At 35.5% G+C, this 19,815-nt stretch overlaps 6 protein-coding genes and 1 long non-coding RNA gene across 7 annotated transcripts; 2 read left to right on the top strand and 5 right to left on the bottom strand.

Annotated features, from left to right (window-relative positions):
• Positions 1–1,475, bottom strand: AT3G12910 (NAC (No Apical Meristem) domain transcriptional regulator superfamily protein). Its single transcript, NM_112127.4, has 3 exons — positions 1,226–1,475; positions 718–1,031; positions 1–591 (listed from the first exon to the last, which is right to left on the bottom strand). The coding sequence occupies exons 1-3, from the start codon at positions 1,431–1,433 to the stop codon at positions 202–204; spliced, it is 912 nt and encodes a 303-aa protein (NP_187897.2). The 5' UTR covers positions 1,434–1,475; the 3' UTR covers positions 1–201.
• A 3,033-nt stretch (positions 1,476–4,508) lies between these two features.
• On the bottom strand, positions 4,509–6,387 carry AT3G12900 (2-oxoglutarate (2OG) and Fe(II)-dependent oxygenase superfamily protein). The gene is made up of 4 exons (NM_112126.2): positions 6,014–6,387; positions 5,547–5,788; positions 5,084–5,408; positions 4,509–4,983 (listed from the first exon to the last, which is right to left on the bottom strand). The coding sequence occupies exons 1-4, from the start codon at positions 6,272–6,274 to the stop codon at positions 4,738–4,740; spliced, it is 1,074 nt and encodes a 357-aa protein (NP_187896.1). The 5' UTR covers positions 6,275–6,387; the 3' UTR covers positions 4,509–4,737.
• A 3,928-nt stretch (positions 6,388–10,315) lies between these two features.
• ASML2 (activator of spomin::LUC2) lies at positions 10,316–11,651 on the bottom strand. Its single transcript, NM_112125.3, has 4 exons — positions 11,280–11,651; positions 11,045–11,176; positions 10,784–10,948; positions 10,316–10,683 (listed from the first exon to the last, which is right to left on the bottom strand). Exons 1-4 carry the CDS (start codon positions 11,625–11,627, stop codon positions 10,573–10,575), a joined length of 756 nt encoding a protein of 251 aa, NP_566437.1. The 5' UTR covers positions 11,628–11,651; the 3' UTR covers positions 10,316–10,572.
• Positions 11,652–14,613: 2,962 nt separating this feature from the next.
• AT3G12880 (Plant invertase/pectin methylesterase inhibitor superfamily protein) lies at positions 14,614–15,436 on the bottom strand. The gene has a single exon (NM_112124.3). It carries the CDS (start codon positions 15,285–15,287, stop codon positions 14,748–14,750), a length of 540 nt encoding a protein of 179 aa, NP_187894.2. The 5' UTR covers positions 15,288–15,436; the 3' UTR covers positions 14,614–14,747.
• A 301-nt stretch (positions 15,437–15,737) lies between these two features.
• On the top strand, positions 15,738–16,659 carry AT3G12870 (uncharacterized protein). Its single transcript, NM_112123.2, has one exon. It carries the CDS (start codon positions 15,813–15,815, stop codon positions 16,431–16,433), a length of 621 nt encoding a protein of 206 aa, NP_187893.1. The 5' UTR covers positions 15,738–15,812; the 3' UTR covers positions 16,434–16,659.
• AT3G12860 (NOP56-like pre RNA processing ribonucleoprotein) lies at positions 16,655–19,283 on the bottom strand. The gene is made up of 8 exons (NM_112122.4): positions 18,968–19,283; positions 18,529–18,743; positions 18,290–18,447; positions 18,008–18,195; positions 17,655–17,907; positions 17,434–17,582; positions 17,205–17,339; positions 16,655–17,125 (listed from the first exon to the last, which is right to left on the bottom strand). Exons 1-8 carry the CDS (start codon positions 19,170–19,172, stop codon positions 16,929–16,931), a joined length of 1,500 nt encoding a protein of 499 aa, NP_187892.2. The 5' UTR covers positions 19,173–19,283; the 3' UTR covers positions 16,655–16,928.
• Positions 19,284–19,434: 151 nt separating this feature from the next.
• Positions 19,435–19,697, top strand: AT3G02595. The gene has a single exon (NR_140928.1). It is a non-coding gene; the product is annotated as an other RNA (long non-coding RNA).
• Positions 19,698–19,815: the final 118 nt, after the last annotated feature.

Genomic DNA, 19,815 nt, shown 5'->3' with positions numbered 1-19,815 from the left:
TAAAACAAAATATGCAAATAGTTCCCGAGATTAAATTGACATTAATACATACTATATACGTGTGGATCAACCTGAGAATTCAAACAGGTGCATATTCATATACACACGATCCATGTATACAGTAGAGATCTGATGATACAACACGTCCAAGCTAGTAATATGTAATATGTATACATATTAGTTGTTAATTATTCTAGAGATCTAACTAAGAAAAGAAGGTGGGAAAGCAAATTCCACAACCGATCGAAGCTCGTCCGGCCAAGTCTCGTAGGTTTCATGGTGAATGTTATCGTTGGAGAAATGTTGAAACGAATCAACGTGTGTGGTGTCCATGAGAATTGGCTGGTTTTGATGTTGATAAGGCGTTTGCTGAAGCTGGAAAACGCTTCTCTCGTAGTTCCCTTTGCCTTCCCTAACGTTCATCACGTTGGTACTACTACTACTTTCATTGTCCCCAAAATTTATATAAGCTTCTTGGTAATTAGATTGTTGCTGCTTCACACGTTTGCCATTTGCTAATTCTCTCCAGTCCGGAGTGTATTTTCGACTAGACACAGTTCTCTTAAATATCCGGCATAACGTCCATACTTCCTGCAATTATATAGTTAATAAGAACCATCCATGAGCATTCTTTCTCAAACCCTATGTATTTTTGCCATGTGAAGCGTTTATAGTGGCCAACCATGCATGATCATGATCAAGAGATAGCAAACTTACCGCGTGTAGCAAGGAAGTTGGAGTAGGGTTAGAGTGTGTAGGGCCACCGGGGATTGTGTCATTGGCTGTAGGGAGACGAAACTCGTGCATCATCCAATCCGTCTTGTTTCCTTTCCCGGCGCTTCCTAGGTAATAAACGAGTGTCTTCTTTAGACCGATCACGGCTTTGTTGGATCCATCGGAATAGACAGGCTTGTCTATCCCTGTGGCTTTCCAGAAACCGGAACCAGTCACTCGGTTCGGTCTTATGCTGTTTCTGTATTTCCTTCCTCTCTTACAAAAGAAGTAGCTCTCCTTCTCTGTATTCCTCGACCCTTCAAACAAAAATTATGTTTGATCATCAGTTTATAACAATAATTTATGTGTTAATTTTACTTCACAAACATGCATACACGACTTTACTTTTGTTTTTCTCATAAAAGTTAGACCTAATTTTTTTTCTATTTGTGTTTGCATGGTTTGGAGTGCAAAAAACAGAAAAAAGCAAGAGTGAGTAAAACAAACTTACTTGGAAGATCCCACGGATCAAATTTATAGATATCAATTTGGCTGACGATCTCATCAATCTTGCTCGTTTTTTTGAGAAGCACTTTTTTAGAGAGATAATACCCTACAAGCTCCTCATCCGTCGGATGAAACCTAAACCCTGGAAGCTTTAACGCATCCTCATCTTCTGATTCTCTTGTGTTGTCCCGTGGTTCTATCATCTTCTCCATGGCTTTGGTTTCTATTTCTTCCTTTTTGCTCTTTGGACTCACATATAAGAATCTTCTTGAGATTTATATAAAGAGAGTTTGTGTCGTGTGTCTATCTATCATAAGATCGATTTGGTCAAGTCATTTCTGTTGACTTAGTGATCCTTTGTAATCAATGATATATCCGACCCGGTAAAAGTCTTTTGGGCTTGAGTTTTTAGAACGAGTCTTTTCGCATCTATACGTGGACCCAATAAATATGACGCTTTTACCTTTCGCATTATTAGGACGCAAGGAAAACGCTAAGGAGAGGACTGACTTTTTGACACACAAAAATTTAATTTTTGTGTGTTCTCTTCCAAAATGTCTGACGAGTATTCATTGTTACAACATTAACTTCTTCTAGACCCATCATTAATTGTTTGCATATTATATTCTTGACCACCACAAAACATCTACTAATCATCATGACGTTAAACGCATAAATCCGACTTTGTGCTCGTAAAGGTAAGATTTGTATTGCTTCGTTTGGAGATTTTAACTTGGAGTCTTGGAGAGATCAACAAACTAAAAAGAAAAAATATGAATATTGTTACATTTTTTATTTTTCTATTTGGTAATTTCTCCGAAATTGACAATGACAGATCCACCAAATAAAAACCGAATATTACCTGTCAGTTCCTTTCTCACTTCTCCAAAATATTTTACTGGTTATTGTAGTTATTAGTTAAGCTTGGTTTTTGAACTTGAAAGTAATTGGTCTTAATTTAAACTCGTCTCTTGTCCCTTTATTTTAATATCGTTGCAACTGATAACTACAGCTACGGGATGGTTCATAAACCGTCGTTAGTAGCCAACCAATCCCCAGAAGCTTATTAATTCCAAATTATATCTAGATCCAATTAATAATACTGAAACTCATTAACAAACCATACTTTCAAAGATCGGCATATCGGATTTCTTCGTTTATGTTGATCTTACATCTTCATTCGGATTGATATCTCAACAATTAATTATTTTACGTACATATATATCCATTATATATCATAAATTAAAATTATTTCCAAACTACTTCTCTCTGGACAATGAAGCTTATCTTCCACCATCTCACTGGACGACCTTACATTTTTGTAATGCCTTACTTTTTTCTGAAGAATGCAACATGACTTACTATACCACATTTTTTTCTTTTTTAAATATGAGAAAAATCATATTTAATCCGGTGGTAATTGTTGTAACACTATTTGCAAAATCCACGAGGCGAAATTTCGATCAGAGGAGCGTGCTTAAAGCTGTGGAAATATGCTGTCTATTTAAAAGTAGTGGAAATACTAATACTTATAATTATTGTCACCATAATTACCTATTATATTCAGAAACCACAATTTCCACTGCACTGAAAGAGTCTCTCCCATTAATACACTGCTCATTGTCAAAACTCACTCTACGAAAAAACGTTATTCAAGTAATGTTGGTTCTGACTTTTTTGTCCAAATCTTTACCACTTTTTTAGATAAGCTTTTGGTAAAAGTACCCGGTACAAATAGCACAACGAGTAAAATATTTTAAATAAAATCTAAAAGTCACTGATTTCGAATGGTATTTAGAAGAAAATCATACATAATATTTTAATCCTCAATATGATAAAGATGTACATGTCTAGAACTAGAAAATTTATTTTTATTTTAAAAAAAAAAATTAGAGAAGGAATCATTCTCCGGTACAAACATTATCAAATTTCATTGGAATGTTAAAAAGAACTAATACTATCTTAATATTGTTTCATTCTATTAGATATACTTTATATCTTACATTTTCTATATAAATTTAAACGCTTTTAATATTTTGTGATCATTTTTTTATCTTTATTATTATTTTTTTAACTAAAATATTAAATTATTTTTGTAAGTAAAACAAAGTTCTTAATATGTGTGTTTGTAGCCAAAATATTTATAAAATTGGACGTACAGAGAAAATATTAACTAATCTAGTTCTGATGTAAAATAGAAGTAACAAACATAGGGAAGCCATGGAAACGAGAGTAATTTAATACATGAATTCGGTATATAAAAGGGAATTGCTTGAAAGGTAGACATAAAAAAAACAAAAATGAATATAACTCATATAACTTCCCCTATTTATTAATTGTTTCAATTTGTTGGTCAATTCGTAGCGGCTGGTCAAGTCAAAGGATAATTCAACCAGAGTCATCAATGGTTGACCCCAAGTTGTTCTTGTTGGACATCTTCCTCTCAATCTATTATAAACTTTTTTCGGCACTAAAAAAACTCTTATTAATTTGCATGGAGGTGAAAATATTATCGGGGAAAAGTAAACCATAACACCTATATTTATTTTATGCATGTATAGAAACATATTTAACCACACTTTAAGATTTTGGTATACTCTCATGTATGCTCCAAACGCAAGAGAGAGAAAAATTCATGTAACGATTCCATATTTAAACACGTTATTTATATAGAATTATTCGAATTTGTGGTGAGTTAACGAGTTTTAATTGGGCGTGAGTGGAAAACTTTAGACTTTATAAAAATTAAAACAGGAAAACTAAAGAAGGATGCAATGGCACGAGTTTTGAAAATCCGTATAAATCTTACGTCACACTTTTTTTTTTTTCCCACTACGTCATACTGTTTGAAGTACACGATTCATGTCAATTGTAATAAAGTCCCTACCGCTTATGTCCGCTTATGTGACATGGACTTTCTTCAAAGTTGAACCATATGTTTAGTTAACCGGTGCCGTTTCAAAATAATTTTTGTTTCTTGCTTCTTATAGTCAACGGAAAATTATGTACGACCTAGAAATATAGTATGCCATGAATCCAATAAGTCTAAATCGTAAATATAGTATGCCATGAAAACGATCGAGATGAATAATGTAACTCAAATTAACTTTCAAAATGTGGGGAAAAGTCCCCATATATAAATTGAAATTCCGTGGAGAAATTGGCAAAAAGATAAACCATTGCAGTAAAAAACCATTAAGTGAGTCAAACTCTGGGACTTTGAAATTTTGGTAAAAGAACTCAACCATTCAACCTCATATGCATAAAATTTCATAAAGATCCATCAGTTTAAGAATGCACACGAAGAAGGCAACTTTTATTAATTTGTAAATTGTACAAAAATAAAAACATGGATCGAAGAAGGATAAAAAGTTACATCAAAAAGAAAAGAAAACAAAAATGGAAAACAATACAACTCCTTGTAACGTGGGAACTGGGATAGAAAAAGAACAAGGATAAAAAGGAAACTGTGTCGCGTAGTTGTGGTTGATTAGTACGTGGCAACTGCTGATAGTATCACTCGGCACGTGCGAAGTCGAGAGATTTTTTGCCGTCGTGTGGTTGGCCGAAGAAGTTATTCATGTAGTCTTGAAACAAAAACTCCTTGTAACGAGCCACTCCGTCGCGTTTCACAACTTCCGGCAAGGGACCGACCTTCTGGGAGGGATTTGGTGCCGTGAAAATGGGCACAGAGACTCTTGATCCGATGTTTGTGGTTCGAACCCTATGCTCCGCACTTTTGTACTTCCCATTGCTCAAAATCTGTTGAAATTTTTACATATTTTTATTAGAATTTCAGAAATAAACATGGATACAACATCTATATCAGGCCATTCATTGTTAATTCGTTTAAACAAATTACCTGCAAAGTGTCGCCGATGTTGATGACCAAAGCTCCATGGACAGGAGGGATCTCGGCCCATTCACCGTTGTCTAGTTTAACGTAGAGACCACCAATGCCGTCTTGTAATAAAACGGTCAACATTCCCATGTCTGAGTGACGGCCGACGCCGACGGTCAGCTCGGGGCTCGGACAAGTAGGGTAGTAGTTCATGTTGACCATCTTGGTTCCCATCAAACCATTCATTTTCTCTTCTTCTAGTGTCACTCCAACATTCTCCATCAGAATGTTAACTACATTTTTCACCATTTCCATCGATGAATTTAGGAACTCAAGTGCCACCTCCCTGTCACACATATTATATGTTACGTTTTATGAGTATATATATTGAAACAAAATATGATGTATTTTTATTTTATTTTTTTAAATATGATGTATTTATATCAATAAGAAATTTAGTCCATATATATATATATATATATACCTGCATGGTTGAGGCCAGTGTTGAAGAGCCTCACTGTCATTGGTGTAAAGCATGCTCACATAATCCTTCCACTCAATCGCCTTCTCCTTATCTGGCACAAAGCTCGTTCCGTACTTAACCAGCTTGCTTGGACTCACTTCCTTCAGGTACATCGATTTTTCCTCAGGAGCTTGTGCAAAAAACTCATGAGCCGACGATTTTAGCAACTCCAGCAGCTCCACCGAAACACCATGGTTCACCACCTGTCATTTTCATTTCGTCCTCAAATCATATAGTCTTCTCTCATTAAACATGCATTTGTTAGAGATTGGTAAAATATTCTCAATCTTATAAGCCCAGTTTACTCTTTTTTTCCAAGATATATAACGTCATTTTGTAAGTAATATCCGCGTCAAATTTACATGTTCACGCTCATGTATAGCTGGTTTATACACCAACCAAAATACTATGTGTCGACTATTAATTACCTGGAAGAAGCCAAGTGTCTCGGCAGCTTCGACAATCTGCTTGGCCACCTCCTTGTGTTGTGGGCCGTCTAGGTTGGAAAGATCGATTGGCTGGGTAGCCTCACACGTAAGGGCTTTTTGGGTCGGGATTCGCTCAGAGAGAGGCTGGACGAAGGGCCGTGGAACACTAGAGAGGCCCGAGTCTATCATTCCTTTCACGCCGTTACCTTCTCTGACCACGAAATTGAACAATGTGGTTTGGTCCTCGAAATTGATACCCATTGTCTCCACACTTCTGCTTGAAAACTGAATGTTTTTTGTTTTTGTTTTTTGGTTGAATATTGAAAAGTGAATGTTGAAAAGTAACAATTTGAAGCGGATATAAATAGTAACGAAAATAGAGAAGTTTACGTACCTGAGATAATGTTTTGAATGTAATTATATATTTGATTATAATCACTTGGTAAACTAGTCGTCGATTTGTCTAATCACAAGCGTGCATAATGCCAAGATTTCAGTTTAATTTTCTGTTGTACGTTATGTATCGAAAGAGGAGTTTAATTTTAATATATCTCAACTACCTACATATCTTCTCATTTACCAACCCCCCTCTATATAAAAGTTTGATGTGTGGTAATAAAAATAAGAGTAAACGTTGAATTCAAAAATATCAAAGTAAACGTTGAATAAATTCATTATCTGGGTATAAAAAACTTGAACCAATCACTGATATATTATAAACAACTCTTACATTAGGGTTTTTTCTAGCTAGTGTCTTACAAGTGAACATTTTGTGGTGCATGCGTCTCGCCATTAACACAAAGCCATTCCCAATTATAACGATTAAAAAATATTTAAGTTGGTATACAAATATATCTTGAAGTGGGTTATATACGTTATACGTAAGCAGCTTATATTTGTAGCTCTTTACCAAAAAAGTTATACATGAAAGCCATTTAACATTCTAGTAGACTTTCAGTTTTTGGCTTCTTAAATAAACTCATTTTGTTTAATACTACTCAAAATCCACGCTTAAAACTAGTACTTAACGCTTGGCTACCGTGAGCCATGCCCCTCTCCAATAAATTATAGTCTCCGTATTTCAAAGTCAACGCCTTGGTGGGGCTTGGGCTTTGTGTAGTTATTATGGGCCTAATATTAAAAGCACGATACGTCGTGAGCTAGAGTACTATTAGGAGCCCACCAAAGCTGAGATGCCTGTCTTCTCAATTCTCGGAATAATGTAAATTTTGAATTTTGATCCAAAAATAAAATGTAAATTTTGAATTTGCTCGTTTAAAAGCGAATGCATGTCCCCAGACCCTATAAGTTAGTGTTACATTGTTTTCTTGGATTACCAAATTTGTGTTATTTTAATGTATGCGTTGATGATGAATCAAAGATTTTTATTTATTATTATATTTTAAGATAAAAAAGAACTAAAAATTAATGAATTGTAAAATTTAGTAGTTTATACTAGGTAATAAAACACTACCAAGTTATCTATAAAGCTAGGCAATTGTATGTTTTGAACTAAATTTTACAGTATCACCTTTGTTTTGAGGTATATCTAAAATGAAAAAGTATATGTAAAAGAAAATGGAAAATATTTTTTAAGAAGATGGGAGAGGGGATGTCTTGTCTGGAAGAAAAACTTGTGAAAGAGACGACGGAAGTGAAATCTCACATTTGGGTAACAAGATCGCTATTGTTACACAGTTGCATGCAATAACAAGCCTAACTACGTCCCTATTTTGATTAGCTTCCCAAAAGAAGATTACTGATTTTCCTACTTTAACTTTGTTAATCGTTTTCATGATTGGATTTTGTAGTGCTTTTAAATTATATCAAAAACGAAAAAGGGTAAGAATTTCCCAGTTCAGTGGGAAAGGTCAACCCCATTTAGTCTAGTAATTTATAATATTTCTATAAAGATTCTGTCGGACCTGTCTTGTAGCCATCGTTGCATTATATTTAGTTTCCAAAATCCCCACGAACCACATGTACAGTATGTTTACTTAGATATGTGACAATATCTTTATGATTTCGACCATGTTAAATTCAATTGCTACATGATTAGAAAACACGTGGCTCTGTTGATCTCTTAACGTAGACTTCTTTTATTGGCTGCAACATCACTTTTATTAGATGCTTAATCCTATGTTTGATGATTCCCCTAATTAAACTACCTCGTCTCATTATAAAATTAAATAACCAATCTTCTTATACCAAAATGCACAGATAAGAAAGTACGTAGCTGCACTTTCTCTCGTCTTAGAAAGACTCCGGTACTAATTTCGGTTCTGCAATCTAAAAATGTATTAAATAAAAAAAAAATCCTTAGAACTGCTTGAAAAGAATATTATTATTGACTTATAAATCTTATTAGATTTGAAGGAAACTTATAAATAAATAAATTGTCCCAATCTGCTATCATTTTCCAAACATATATATGGGAATATTAGAAGTTTATAGAAAACCCAAATAATATAGACAGATTAGCTCTCCCTCCCATTGAAGGGGTAAGATGTTGATTGTAGCTTTCGTTTTCAACATGCATAGAGAGCGACCTTCACTGCTCTAACGGTAACACAGGCTTTATAGAAATTTGGAAAATCCAACACCGAATCTTTGTAACAATTTTAGTGAAGTGGACAAAAGCATTTTGTATTACTTATTTTCAACGCATCACAACATGTGAAGATCTCAATTCCTCCAAACTATATTGTACTATTTATATGCAATTCGTAATTTCATTAATTAATGTGCCTTTTAAGTTCAATATTGCACCATTATATTATATCACCCTAACTAAGTGCTTAACCAGCGTGAATATACTTGGTAAACAGTATGAGAATACTTGTATCAGTTTTTTTTTTTATATAGAAAAAATGAATTAATTCCTATTGCCTTTTGCCTGTTCAAGTTGACCAGTTATATAGAAGACAAAAAAAAAAGTTTAGATAGTGGGAATTCACCGGAATTATTGAAAATATGGGTAAACACTAATATCTTTCTTGATATTAAGAAAACTGACAAACGGGAAGATAACAATTAATGATTACTTGATGCAATCTTTATATCTTGTTTTGACTTAAGCGTATGCGATAGATTGTGTCGTATATGTGCCCAAAGTCAAGAAGCAGGGTCAACACACTTCAATGACATAGATATGTAAATATGTTTCTATGATACATTATATTCAATCCGTGAGACATTATATGGATCCGGTTGAGACCCATACGTGCTATAAACTAGTAGTAATTTTGTCGGGCTAACAATGAACTAAAGAGATTGTTTGTTGTTGCCCACTTCCACATAAACTATCTAGACCTACATGTCATGTTAAATTGTTAATTGTTAGGATTTAAATTTAAATCCGGTTTTCAAAAATGATCAAAGCAAGCAGTTAAAATGATCATAAAGCACATGATTTATAGTGATGATTTTATCTTGAATATAAAAGTTACAACTATTTTCTCTTGTTGCGGATTTCACTATCATCGAAAAAGAAGTTTGCAAAAATATTCACATATAACAATTTTTGTTGTTAGGTACCTAATTTTCATGTATTTACCACTAGAGGTGTGCTGAGAAGGAAAAAGTGGAAAAGTAAAAAAGCAGATGAGAGGGCTTCAGCCTTCAACTTCACATATATTCGTCAAAGCAGAAAATAAAGGGGACAACTTCAGAGAATATAATTTGCAGATTTTGAAGCCTTATTATGTTTGTTATAAGAATTATATGTCTTAAAAAGTGATTGGAACTTGGTTCCGTATCATGTCTTTCATCTCCACTCTCTCTATGTTTTCATGCATCAATAATAATAATCCCTATAATGAATAATTGGATTCTTTAATTTGTAGACAGCATTCTTTAGCTCCTTACCTATCATTGCAAGAATTTGTGTACAACTTATCATGTTTCTATGTTTTTGTTACGACCAATTAATCGGCATTATTCTTTATATCCATTCATATGTAAGCATCGACGAAAGAAAGAAAAGAAAGGGCGCCACAAGCTATGTTACGTTAAGTCATTCGTCTTATGATTAAAATTGCATCATATATTCCTTAATACACAATTGTTCCATGAATCCACCAGTTAAGTAATTAATCTCTTATCGACTCACCCAATTTATTCGCATATCGTAAAAAGATGTTGTTTGCCTTAAATAATCTCAACAAACTTTTTACCCCTCTTAGAATCGTCTTTTTGGTTTCCACATGATATGAACTTTGATTTACTGTGAAAAAGGTAAAGTAGATCAACGTAACTTTTTTTTTTTGAAGAACACAAAAATCCAAAAACCATAAAAACTTGCTCTTGTATTGAGATTGCCTGCATTGGCTGAAATTATCCTCACGTCATAATTAGATATGATGATTATAAGTACGTAAAGTTCTTTTATTTATTCACTAGACAGAATCTTCATGTTCAATAACCCCAAGAACAATTAAGTACAATATGATAAATCTACCATAAAATAAATAAGCTGCTTAGTAAAACTAAACTAACTGATGAAACTTAATATCTAGAGACATTAATTGATTCGGAAGTAAATGAGATAGGTAGTGACATCAGAAGCTCCAATTGGTTGGATGATGAGCATCTCCAGGAGCGTCAAATTCACAAGGAAAAGGAATCAGATTGGACATTGCTTCGTGAAGCCATCCGTCATCGTGTTCCATCTGCTTTAAATTGGGATGCATTGGTTAATTAGATTTACAAATTACAAGTAATGATGGCATATAATAATATACTAGTGTCTTGGAATAATTAAATAAATACCTGGATTAGATAGTCGTCTGATCCTGAAAACATATCTTCCTCTTTTTCAGAATGGTTGTTGTGATTCTTAGACATGTGAGGTTGTTCTTCACATGTGTCATTGTTTCTAGCAAATCGGCCGCGAACACGAACACGCCTGTCGGCTAGGGTTTTACGACACACATACTGCATACACACATAATCATTTGAAAACATTCAAAAATGAATATGTAATTAACTAAACTAAATAAGAATGAGTGTAGTATGTATATGTATACGTACCTTGATGGTCTTATTGAAGTTGCGTTGGTTCTTCTTCTTCAAGTACCTCATGATTCTGTCTTTACGTTCCTCCACCGAATAGCGTCCCACTTTTGTATTTGGCTCAGCTTGTATCCCTCCTTCACTATTTCCCTGCTTCACACAAAATATTTATTTTATTTCGTTTCTTGCATGCGTATATATTAAATGTCTCTCATATTAACTATAAGATTTTCAAACGTGAATATATACGTACCCAAGATTGCTCTCCTGTGGCCGGACGGAACAAGGGCTTGATCTCCGGTGAAAAGCCGTAGTATTCTTGATGATCTCCACCATGAAAGTAATGTGTGGCATTATTCACACTCATTTTCTGGTAATAATTGTTGTATTCAGGCACAGAGACGTCAGAAATCCCAAAGACTTGGGGTACAAAGATGGATTCTGGATTAGAAGAGGTGTTGAAGGAGCCATAACAGTCGTCGAGGTAGCTGGATAACGAAGAGTCCACGTCAGGACATGAAGAAGAGCCGTGAAACTGCGAAGAAGTCTCGCAGGAAAATGTTGTGAAATCAGCGTAGAACTGAGGAAGAGATGATGCCATTTTGTTATAAGTTTGGGGTTGTTTGGGAGGAAATGAGAGTGTGTGCAAGTGTCTATATATATAGGAAACATAGAGAGGAGTTTTTGTGTGAGGATGTTACAAGTTGTTGGGTTCGGGCAGGCTGACCGTAACACAAATTGGGCTGACCGAAAACACCAAACTTACAGTTAGTGAGACTCTATGCTCTGTTAATAACTTCTTTACACTCTCTTTTCATGCTGTCAAAGCCATTTTCTTAACTTAAACATCTTAATTATTACCAGCTCATTTTTCCTTTTATGTTCTAACTGTTTCTATTTTCGTTTAATTTTTGCACTTTTCTTTCTACATTCATCCACCTATCCTTCTTTCGGATTTGCCATTGTGCTTGTTTTATCTCCCTTAAGAACATTTCTTTTTGTAAAATTTTCAACTACGAGAAAATGAAACTTTAAACAGCTTAAGTCATCGAATTTAATAATTGATATATTGTAGATACTAAGATACATCTGTCGAATTGTGATACGTTAGACAATGGAGCACAGCCGAATAATTAGATATCTAATTTAAGCCACACCAATTGTCCTTAGTTGCCAATGTTCGTGTCTCGTCATTTTTTCAATAAACAGAAAAAAAGAGAATTTTAAAAACCGAGAATAAATGTTTTCGCGTTATTTCAAAGGGCCGTACACAAATACACACGCTATGAAAACTACGTAAAGAGAAACCCTACGCCTAGCTCCAGAATCTTAACACATGTTCTTCTCGATTGTTTACATTATAAATTACTCCAAGTACAAAACAGCCCCCATGACTTGAATCCACCAATAAATATTTAAGCAAAAATGTATATGAACTTAGATTTGTGTGTCTATTTACCCCCTACCTCCTCAGTCCAATTTAGATTCACTGGTTACATCATAATACTACGTTTGCATGACAACCATGCATGCGTATTTTACAAGATTTGATATCTAAACTCTGGTCGCCAATGCTTAAACTTTCGAGCCGGGAATTATAAACCAAGTTCCGTATAATCTCCGGGATCTATGAAGAATTTTGCCATTTAAACCGTATGAAAAAAATTTCAACCACTGAATCACCACGAGTTAGGGTTTGTTTTTCCTTTTTAACTAATAAGAATGGGAAATTGAGACATTAATATGTTGAAAAATATAATCAAATATGGGTGATGGAGAGATAGGAGATCATAAGTGTAGATATAAAATACGGAAGGCTGCCTCCAAACATGTTCAGTGAGATAGGAGATTCGAAGAAAGATGATGGATGGGTCAGTCATGACATGACTGAATATGCATTCAAAGATTAAAGGGAGACATGTTTTTCTTCCCTTTATCTTGTTTTCAGTGAAATTGTACAACTTCATAATATTAGATTCTCTTTCCATGATCTGCTTAACTTCAAACTCGTCCCATGGACTAGACAATGAAATATTTTATGAGAAAAAAGAAGATCTTCCAAATATCTCAAATTATACATCATAAGATGTCAGTGTTACATGTCATATGATATTTTTAAACTCTACCATAGCTGATCTTATCTTATCCTACTTGTGGATTTAATTATGCTCTTAAAAAATAGAATCTCATCAGCATTCCCCAGGAATAGTAAATCATCAATATCTGAAACTCTGCGTCCGAATGCCTTCAAAGTACTGATACCTTTTTTATGTATATAATTATGAGTTACTTAGTGGCTTTTTGTTCAAACTTAAAAAGTTGTTCTTGGGAAATCTTGCTTTCATGTGTTCTGTTAAGCTAAAGCGAAACTGATATCTTAGTTCGATCTTTGTTTGTTATCTGAAAATATTCCTACCTTTAATTATCCTACACTAAAAAGAAGCATTCATTTTTTCCTCAAACAAAGACTGATCTACACAGTTAATTACTCTTAAACAATGTATGCTATAACTATTACAAAATTTTAGATTTTTTTTTTTTGTTGTTGAATTAAAAAAGGGAGATAAAAATGAAAGAATTGGATAAAATGAAAAGAGAGAAAAAAGAAGAAGGTCAAAGTGCAATTGTTGCAAGTTGTGTTTGGCTATTGTTATTGGTGCATGTTGCCTGAGAACTGAATCTTAGGCATGTAGCTGTTCCCTTGAAGAACCAAAAAAGAAGCAAGAAAGTTTTGGTTTTTCTCAACTTTTTTTTTACATAAAAAGTAATCCACTTTAGAAGAGTATTCTTGTCCCACAGAGTAAAATTCTCTATTGTATATTGCTGCCAAAATTTTAATTATATAAGGGAAAAAAGAAAGCTGGTAGCTAGATATTGTGTTTAAAGATATGTCCTGATTTTGTTCTCAAGGTTCATGCAACCGGGTTCGAGTTGCCGCCCAAACATTCTATTCTTTATTCCTAGAAAATATAAACAACAAGTTTCTGTTAATTAACTTCTCACAGTTCTAAGAGAAGTTGTACCAGAAACAGAGATATTAATGAAAATTAGGGAATATGTAAAAGATGTTTCTTATTTGGCTCTTGGAATTTGGAACTGAAAATGTTTATTTTTTTGGCTTTTTTTATAAAAAATGTTGTTTGTTAGAAACAAAAACACAGAAATGAACTATTTTAACAACAATCCATACTATGTGATATGAACAAGTCACAAAAGTACAACGAAATTTGACAAAAAATTAAAATCATAGAGGGATTTGAACACAGCAAAGCTGTCACCGTTTTTCCAAAACCACGACTGAGTTTACCCGTAGGCCGTAGCTAAGTCCTGAGTAAGTTTCATGTTCAAATGGAAGACGATAAATTAGTTTTGTTAGAAACTCTGTTTCGAAAAACAGAGAAAGAAAATAGATTAGTCCGGGAATTTTTGGCTTTGTACGTCTTCATACAATTTTTTGCGATAGGTGTGAGTGTGACACATTGACTAGGATTAATGAAGGTTATAACCCACTTATATCATGCAAAAGACATAAACATATGAAAAGAATCAGCTACTTTTTTCTAATGGCATTAATTAAGCTTCTTTACTTTAGGTGTCACTATTTTGCATTCAATCTTGAACGGATAACAAGAAGAAGCAAACTTGGATTTATATTTGAGGGAATTAAAGTCACTCATGATATATGGATAAGACAAACACTGTTGGAGAAACAAAAACCTATCTAGAAGCGATCAACGATCCTGAGGAGAGCTTGAGTCAACGCCAAGTATACATCCATATGGTAACGGAAACTTGAAGGGACTTGAATGTTGAGTGCCTCGAGACTGTTGCGGCACGATACCGGAGGATTCACCACCTTCACGCTGACGTCATACGCAGCCTTGTCGTAATCTCCGGTTATAAGTTGAGTGTCGGCCTCTCCCACGCCATGCTTAGCCGTTGAGAAACCCAAACCGCACTGCTTCAACGCTGCTGCAGTATTTGGATTCTGGTAGTGCTGCGAGCCCAAAGTGGAAGCGTTCTTGGTGAGAACAAGGAGGTGTGAGTTGATGCATTTGAGGATGATACGAGCCAGTCCTACTTTGTCGGCCTCATGAGAACCAGGGTCGGAGCTTAGACAGCGAAGACACAAGGTGGGATTGTCAGAGTTGTGACATTGTTGCATCATTAGCTCTTCATTGGCTCTGGATATTACTGATATTGTTGTTACAAGTGTGGTGAGGATAAGAAGTTTTGCAAGCAAAGCCATTTTTTTGTTCATGCCTATTAGTTATTACACTCTTCACTTTTTGGTAAAGGTGAATCACTATTGTCTATGGTTTACCTACTTAAGAAGAGTTACGAATTTGTAACGTTCGGAAATAGAAAATGTATTTTTCTATAAATCCACTGGTTGCAGTATGTATATTGGTGACATGTGGTTCAAGCGTTAGTTTCAACATTAACGATAAGTTAATTACTTAAGCACAAATATAACGTGAGTGGTCTTCCTCACTATTTTCTTCCCAAAGGTGATAAGGTTAATTACCTTTCTTGTTTTTAATGGGCCAGATATGGGCCTAAAATACCGTGGGGCAGTTTACGAATGTGTGACGGCGCCAAGCCGAGCCGTATATTGTTGATTGATGACCGTTACGCTCTCAGGACAAATCTGTAAATTCATATAATATTTTAAAATAAAACCCAAAAGAGCCGTTACCAAAGAGCCTCAATAAAGTCCGCATCTTTTTTTCTCTGCGATTCACAAATCTACACTTCTCTCTCTCTCTCTAACCACAAAGCTTCCATGGCGTCAGATCAGAGCACGAATCCACCGATCATGGAGGCAAAGACAAGACATCCTCTTCACCAGATCGCAGATACACCAACACACAAGCTTCTCCTGAAACAATGGTTAAAAGAAGAAGAGCTAATTCTAAGCCGTGTCTCTCACAAAGAATCTCAGATCGATTCTGTTCGAAGAGAAATCACTCAGCTCTACATCTTCTTCTTTCTCTTCCACTCCATTTCTCTGCTACTTCTCTTCCACGCTTCTTCATCCTCATCTTCCTCTGCTTCTTCCAGTGCTTGTAAAAGATCATGGATCCCTTCACTCTGCGCTCTGCTATCTTCCTTGGGGATCATTTGGGCGGTACGGTACAAATCTGAAGTGGAATCGCATCTTGAGAAGTTGTTGGAGAGGGAGAAAGAAGATGCGAAGCTGTTGCGTAAATGTGTTGAAGAGTTGAAGAAGAAAGGTATCGAATTTGATTTGCTTAAGGAAGTGGATGCGCTTCGTAGAGCCAAGAGTTTAAGAGTTGAGTCGAAGCCTGTGAAGAAATGGTCTGCTAGGGATTTTGTGACGCTCTTCTTCTTCTCTGTTTCGTGTTTGGTTCTTGCCATGATTAGACTCATTCTCTGCGATTGATTCTTTTGCTCTTTTGTTGCTATGCTTTAGCAGAATTCTCTGGTTTCTGCAATTTTAGTGATAATAAAGAAAAACAACATGTTTGATTCATCTCCTTCAATCCTTTTTTGTAATGTTAATTTGTTTTGTCGACATTTTCAAAGAATTGAGCAAAAACATATCCATACATACTTGAAGATCCATTTCAACATCAACAAAAATTTGATCATCTTCAAAAGTTAAAAACCAGACCTGATAAATAATCAAAAGCTTGTTCTTTTGTTTAAGACAGACTCAATTGTAGAAAATCTGATAATTATATATGTTTTTAGTTGTTTTTAAGTCATAAACTCGCAAGACAGAGACTCAAGCTTGTTTTCATTTGGCTAAGACAGACTTAATTCAAAAGTAGAAAACCTTATCTAATTTGCGCTATGTTTAAAGTTGTTCTTAAAGTCAAAACCCTATGTAGAAGAAAGAAAACTAAAAACTAGTGTATTACACAGACTTGTTTGTTTATTCATCATCTTGTGACTTAGTTTTCTTCTTCTTCTTGCTATGGCCATTATCTGTTGCTGTCAATTCCTCTCCTTCTACTGCTTTGCTTTTCTTTTTCTTTTTCTTTGATTTCTCCTCTTCCTTCTCCTCCTCCTTCTCCTCTGTCTTTCTCTTCTTTTTCTTCTCCGAAGCATCCACTGTTTTTTCTCCCTCGTCTTAAAAAAAGAAGAAACAACCCATCAAACAAAACCGTTTACCACAACAGATCAGAGAGCTTTGTTGGGTCATATGTACCTTTCTTCTCAAGATTTTCCAACACTTCTTTCATTACATCAACATTCTTACGTGGGGCAACACCTTTGTCATAAAAGTCAAGTCTTTCCTCTACTTGTTCCCTTAGTTTCTCACCGAAAGCTGTAGTGCTGTTATCTGCATAACACAACCACCATGATTTTGTAGTTAATAACAACGCATCATCTCCCAAACACCTCTCTCTTATTCAGGACATTCTCTAGATTATTACCTGAGAAACAATCAATCCGGGAAGCAATGGAACACTTGTTTGCAAGGAAACGAGCAATACGGCCCTTGTTTTTAGCAGATGCACGCCCGATGAATGATGAATGGAATATTAGACCATATTTGGGTGTGTTTCCACGTGTTTTCAGTGCCCTGAAATTAACACCAAAGTTAGTTACTGCAGTGTAATTAAACTTGTAAAGACTAACAAAGCTTGAAATGCACCTGAAAAGTGCCTTCTCAGCACCGAGAATCTGGAGGGTTGAAGATGGGCACTTGGCAAGATTTGTCAGACTTCCTGCATGTGAAATCAACCTAGCCCCAACCATCTCTCCGATCAAGGCCGCCAAATTTGGAGCAATGTCACTCATTTTAGTAACAAGATAATCATAGAGCTTCTTCCTGTAATCTGCAAGGTCCATAACTCTCTGAGCAAAGGTCTGGACATTGATCAGATCAACCGGTGATAAATCCTGGCCTTCAAATAGAGAAAACAACAATGTCTTAGAACATGAGAAACAATAGATATATTGTAAAGATTCATGATTCTTATCGAACATGCTACATCAGTTTATTACCCATAGATGCTTTTCCAGCTTCAATAACCTCTCTTGCCTTATCTTCATCACCCAGGGCTTCAGTAAGCATAGGGATGTGCTCTTCAGACAACTTTGACTTGTCGACGATAATCTTTGAAACTTTGGCGTAGAGGTAGTTGTCATTAACTATCTTGACAAGCTCAGGGAAGTGCCATGAGTACCATTCTCTGCAAAAACATAATATGAGCTGCTCAGAAACCATTTTCTCTTACGGTAACAGACAAGACATAATCTGAAAGGCAAAACAATAAGAAAACAAACCTGACTCTCATAGCAAAGGAATTGATATCCTTATCAAGTGTGTCAAGCATGAAAATAGCTTGAATAACCATGTTATCCACCCGGTTAACATTGAACTTCACCTTTGCTCTGCTGTAGCTATGAGCTAGTCCAAGTTGAGCTTTTTCCAAATCACCAGGCTACATTATAAAGAAGATGATATTGAGCACGAATAGCAAAAATATGTGTAGGTATTAGGTAATCAAAAATAAAAAACACACCTTCAAGTCTTTGATGAACCTATCGAAATGCTGACGCACACCTCTAAGGAGCTCATGGACAAACTCATTGCTCTGGCAAGGAATTTTGGTAGCTTCAAAAATGCAAGAACCGATTTTAGGCTCAGACACTCCCAAACTAAACTTGGGCTTCTTGCCTTCCTTCACTTTCGGGAGATTCAGCTCCAGAAAACTTCTCAGCTCATCGCTCATGTATCCTACGATTTTTAAGGTGTAAAAACAATACAAATATTAATACTTTATTATCAAGACCTCCAGCAAAAGCTAAAACAGAACAGAATAAGCTGATTCCAACAGTAGTAAGAGCTCAATTTCTAAGAATTAAGCTCTTTCCAGCATAAACTATAATAGAAGCAAGTAATAAAGTATATGGTGCAGGAAACTAAAGAGGGAAAGAGCTGTAATTTAGTAGTGAGTTCACCTTCAGAGACGGCGTTGATTTGGTTAAGAGCATCGAGTGCAGACTGGAACGGGTGAAAAGCAGTGAGCTGGACGACCCGCCCGAACCGACTAAGGTCCGAGACGGAGCTCCGAACCGCCTCCGTGTTCTGTCCAATCTCATCGGAACCGTGTCCCTCGAACAATCCGTAGCCGGAGGGTGATTCGGAAAGAAGATAAATCTTCATTGTAGAGAGAATTCTGTAAAAACCCTAGCCGTCTTTTTCAAAATTGATTTGAAAATCGAGTATTTATGCAGTTTCCGTTTCGGAGAAGAATAAGAGAAATTAGGGTTTAAGGTTATTTCGCACGGAAGATGATGCGGCTTTGCTCTTAGATTAACTACATGGGCCTGGCCCATTAATTCTATCGGACTCAACCAAAATGACTAGCATGGGTCAATGGTCTTCATGTAAGGAAAAAAAAACAAGCTTTTGTTATACAAAGAGGGAAAAGTTTAGGTGGTCTCAGGTGAAGTACACGCGCGTGGGCTTCAGTTACTGTGGAAGGGCCCGTACCAGATCATATCAGTTAGTAATATAAACAAACTAATTGATCCGTTACAGAGTTGAGAGTCGTCTTCTTTCTTGTTGATCATCTTCTTCTTCTTTCTCCTGTAAAATTAATCTGTAACAGAGAGAAAGAGAGATACAAGAGAGATAGAAGGTCCTGTAGTCACATCATCGAAGGGATTGCTGAAGACCGTACGTGTGAGTTCTTAAGATTCTTTCGCTCAAGAATCTGCAACAGAACAAGACGATTAGCTCAACTAGTGAATCAATTATACTCGTACAGATTCAATTTGCGAAATCTCTCGATTAGAAAGAGGAA

This window comes from Arabidopsis thaliana, chromosome 3 (genome assembly GCF_000001735.4).
Source record: "Arabidopsis thaliana chromosome 3, partial sequence".
In the NCBI taxonomy this organism is placed as follows: Eukaryota; Viridiplantae; Streptophyta; class Magnoliopsida; order Brassicales; family Brassicaceae; genus Arabidopsis; species Arabidopsis thaliana.
This window is presented reverse-complemented; position numbering and strand designations above follow the sequence as displayed.

Bases quoted from the DNA above. Each gene is read 5' to 3' on its own strand.
- AT3G12870 (NM_112123.2), top strand. From the start codon at position 15,813: ATGGCGTCAGATCAGAGCACGAATCCACCGATCATGGAGGCAAAGACA.
- AT3G12900 (NM_112126.2), bottom strand. From the start codon at position 6,274: ATGGGTATCAATTTCGAGGACCAAACCACATTGTTCAATTTCGTGGTC. The intron at 5,789-6,013 runs GTAATTAATAGT...TGAAAATGACAG, and splicing joins AGACACTTGGCTTCTTCCAG to GTGGTGAACCATGGTGTTTC. The intron at 5,409-5,546 runs GTATATATATAT...TATGTGTGACAG, and splicing joins CACTGGCCTCAACCATGCAG to GGAGGTGGCACTTGAGTTCC.
- AT3G12910 (NM_112127.4), bottom strand. From the start codon at position 1,433: ATGGAGAAGATGATAGAACCACGGGACAACACAAGAGAATCAGAAGAT. The intron at 1,032-1,225 runs GTAAGTTTGTTT...TTTTGTTTGAAG, and splicing joins TGATCCGTGGGATCTTCCAA to GGTCGAGGAATACAGAGAAG. The intron at 592-717 runs GTAAGTTTGCTA...ATATAATTGCAG, and splicing joins CAACTTCCTTGCTACACGCG to GAAGTATGGACGTTATGCCG.
- AT3G12860 (NM_112122.4), bottom strand. From the start codon at position 19,172: ATGAAGATTTATCTTCTTTCCGAATCACCCTCCGGCTACGGATTGTTC. The intron at 18,196-18,289 runs GTTTGTTTTCTT...ATGTTTTTGCAG, and splicing joins TCCTTTGCTATGAGAGTCAG to AGAATGGTACTCATGGCACT. The intron at 17,340-17,433 runs GTAATAATCTAG...TGTGTTATGCAG, and splicing joins CCGGATTGATTGTTTCTCAG to ATAACAGCACTACAGCTTTC.
- AT3G12880 (NM_112124.3), bottom strand. From the start codon at position 15,287: ATGAACAAAAAAATGGCTTTGCTTGCAAAACTTCTTATCCTCACCACA.
- ASML2 (NM_112125.3), bottom strand. From the start codon at position 11,627: ATGGCATCATCTCTTCCTCAGTTCTACGCTGATTTCACAACATTTTCC. The intron at 11,177-11,279 runs GTACGTATATAT...TGTGTGAAGCAG, and splicing joins CCACAGGAGAGCAATCTTGG to GGAAATAGTGAAGGAGGGAT. The intron at 10,949-11,044 runs GTACGTATACAT...GTGTGTATGCAG, and splicing joins ACTTCAATAAGACCATCAAG to TATGTGTGTCGTAAAACCCT.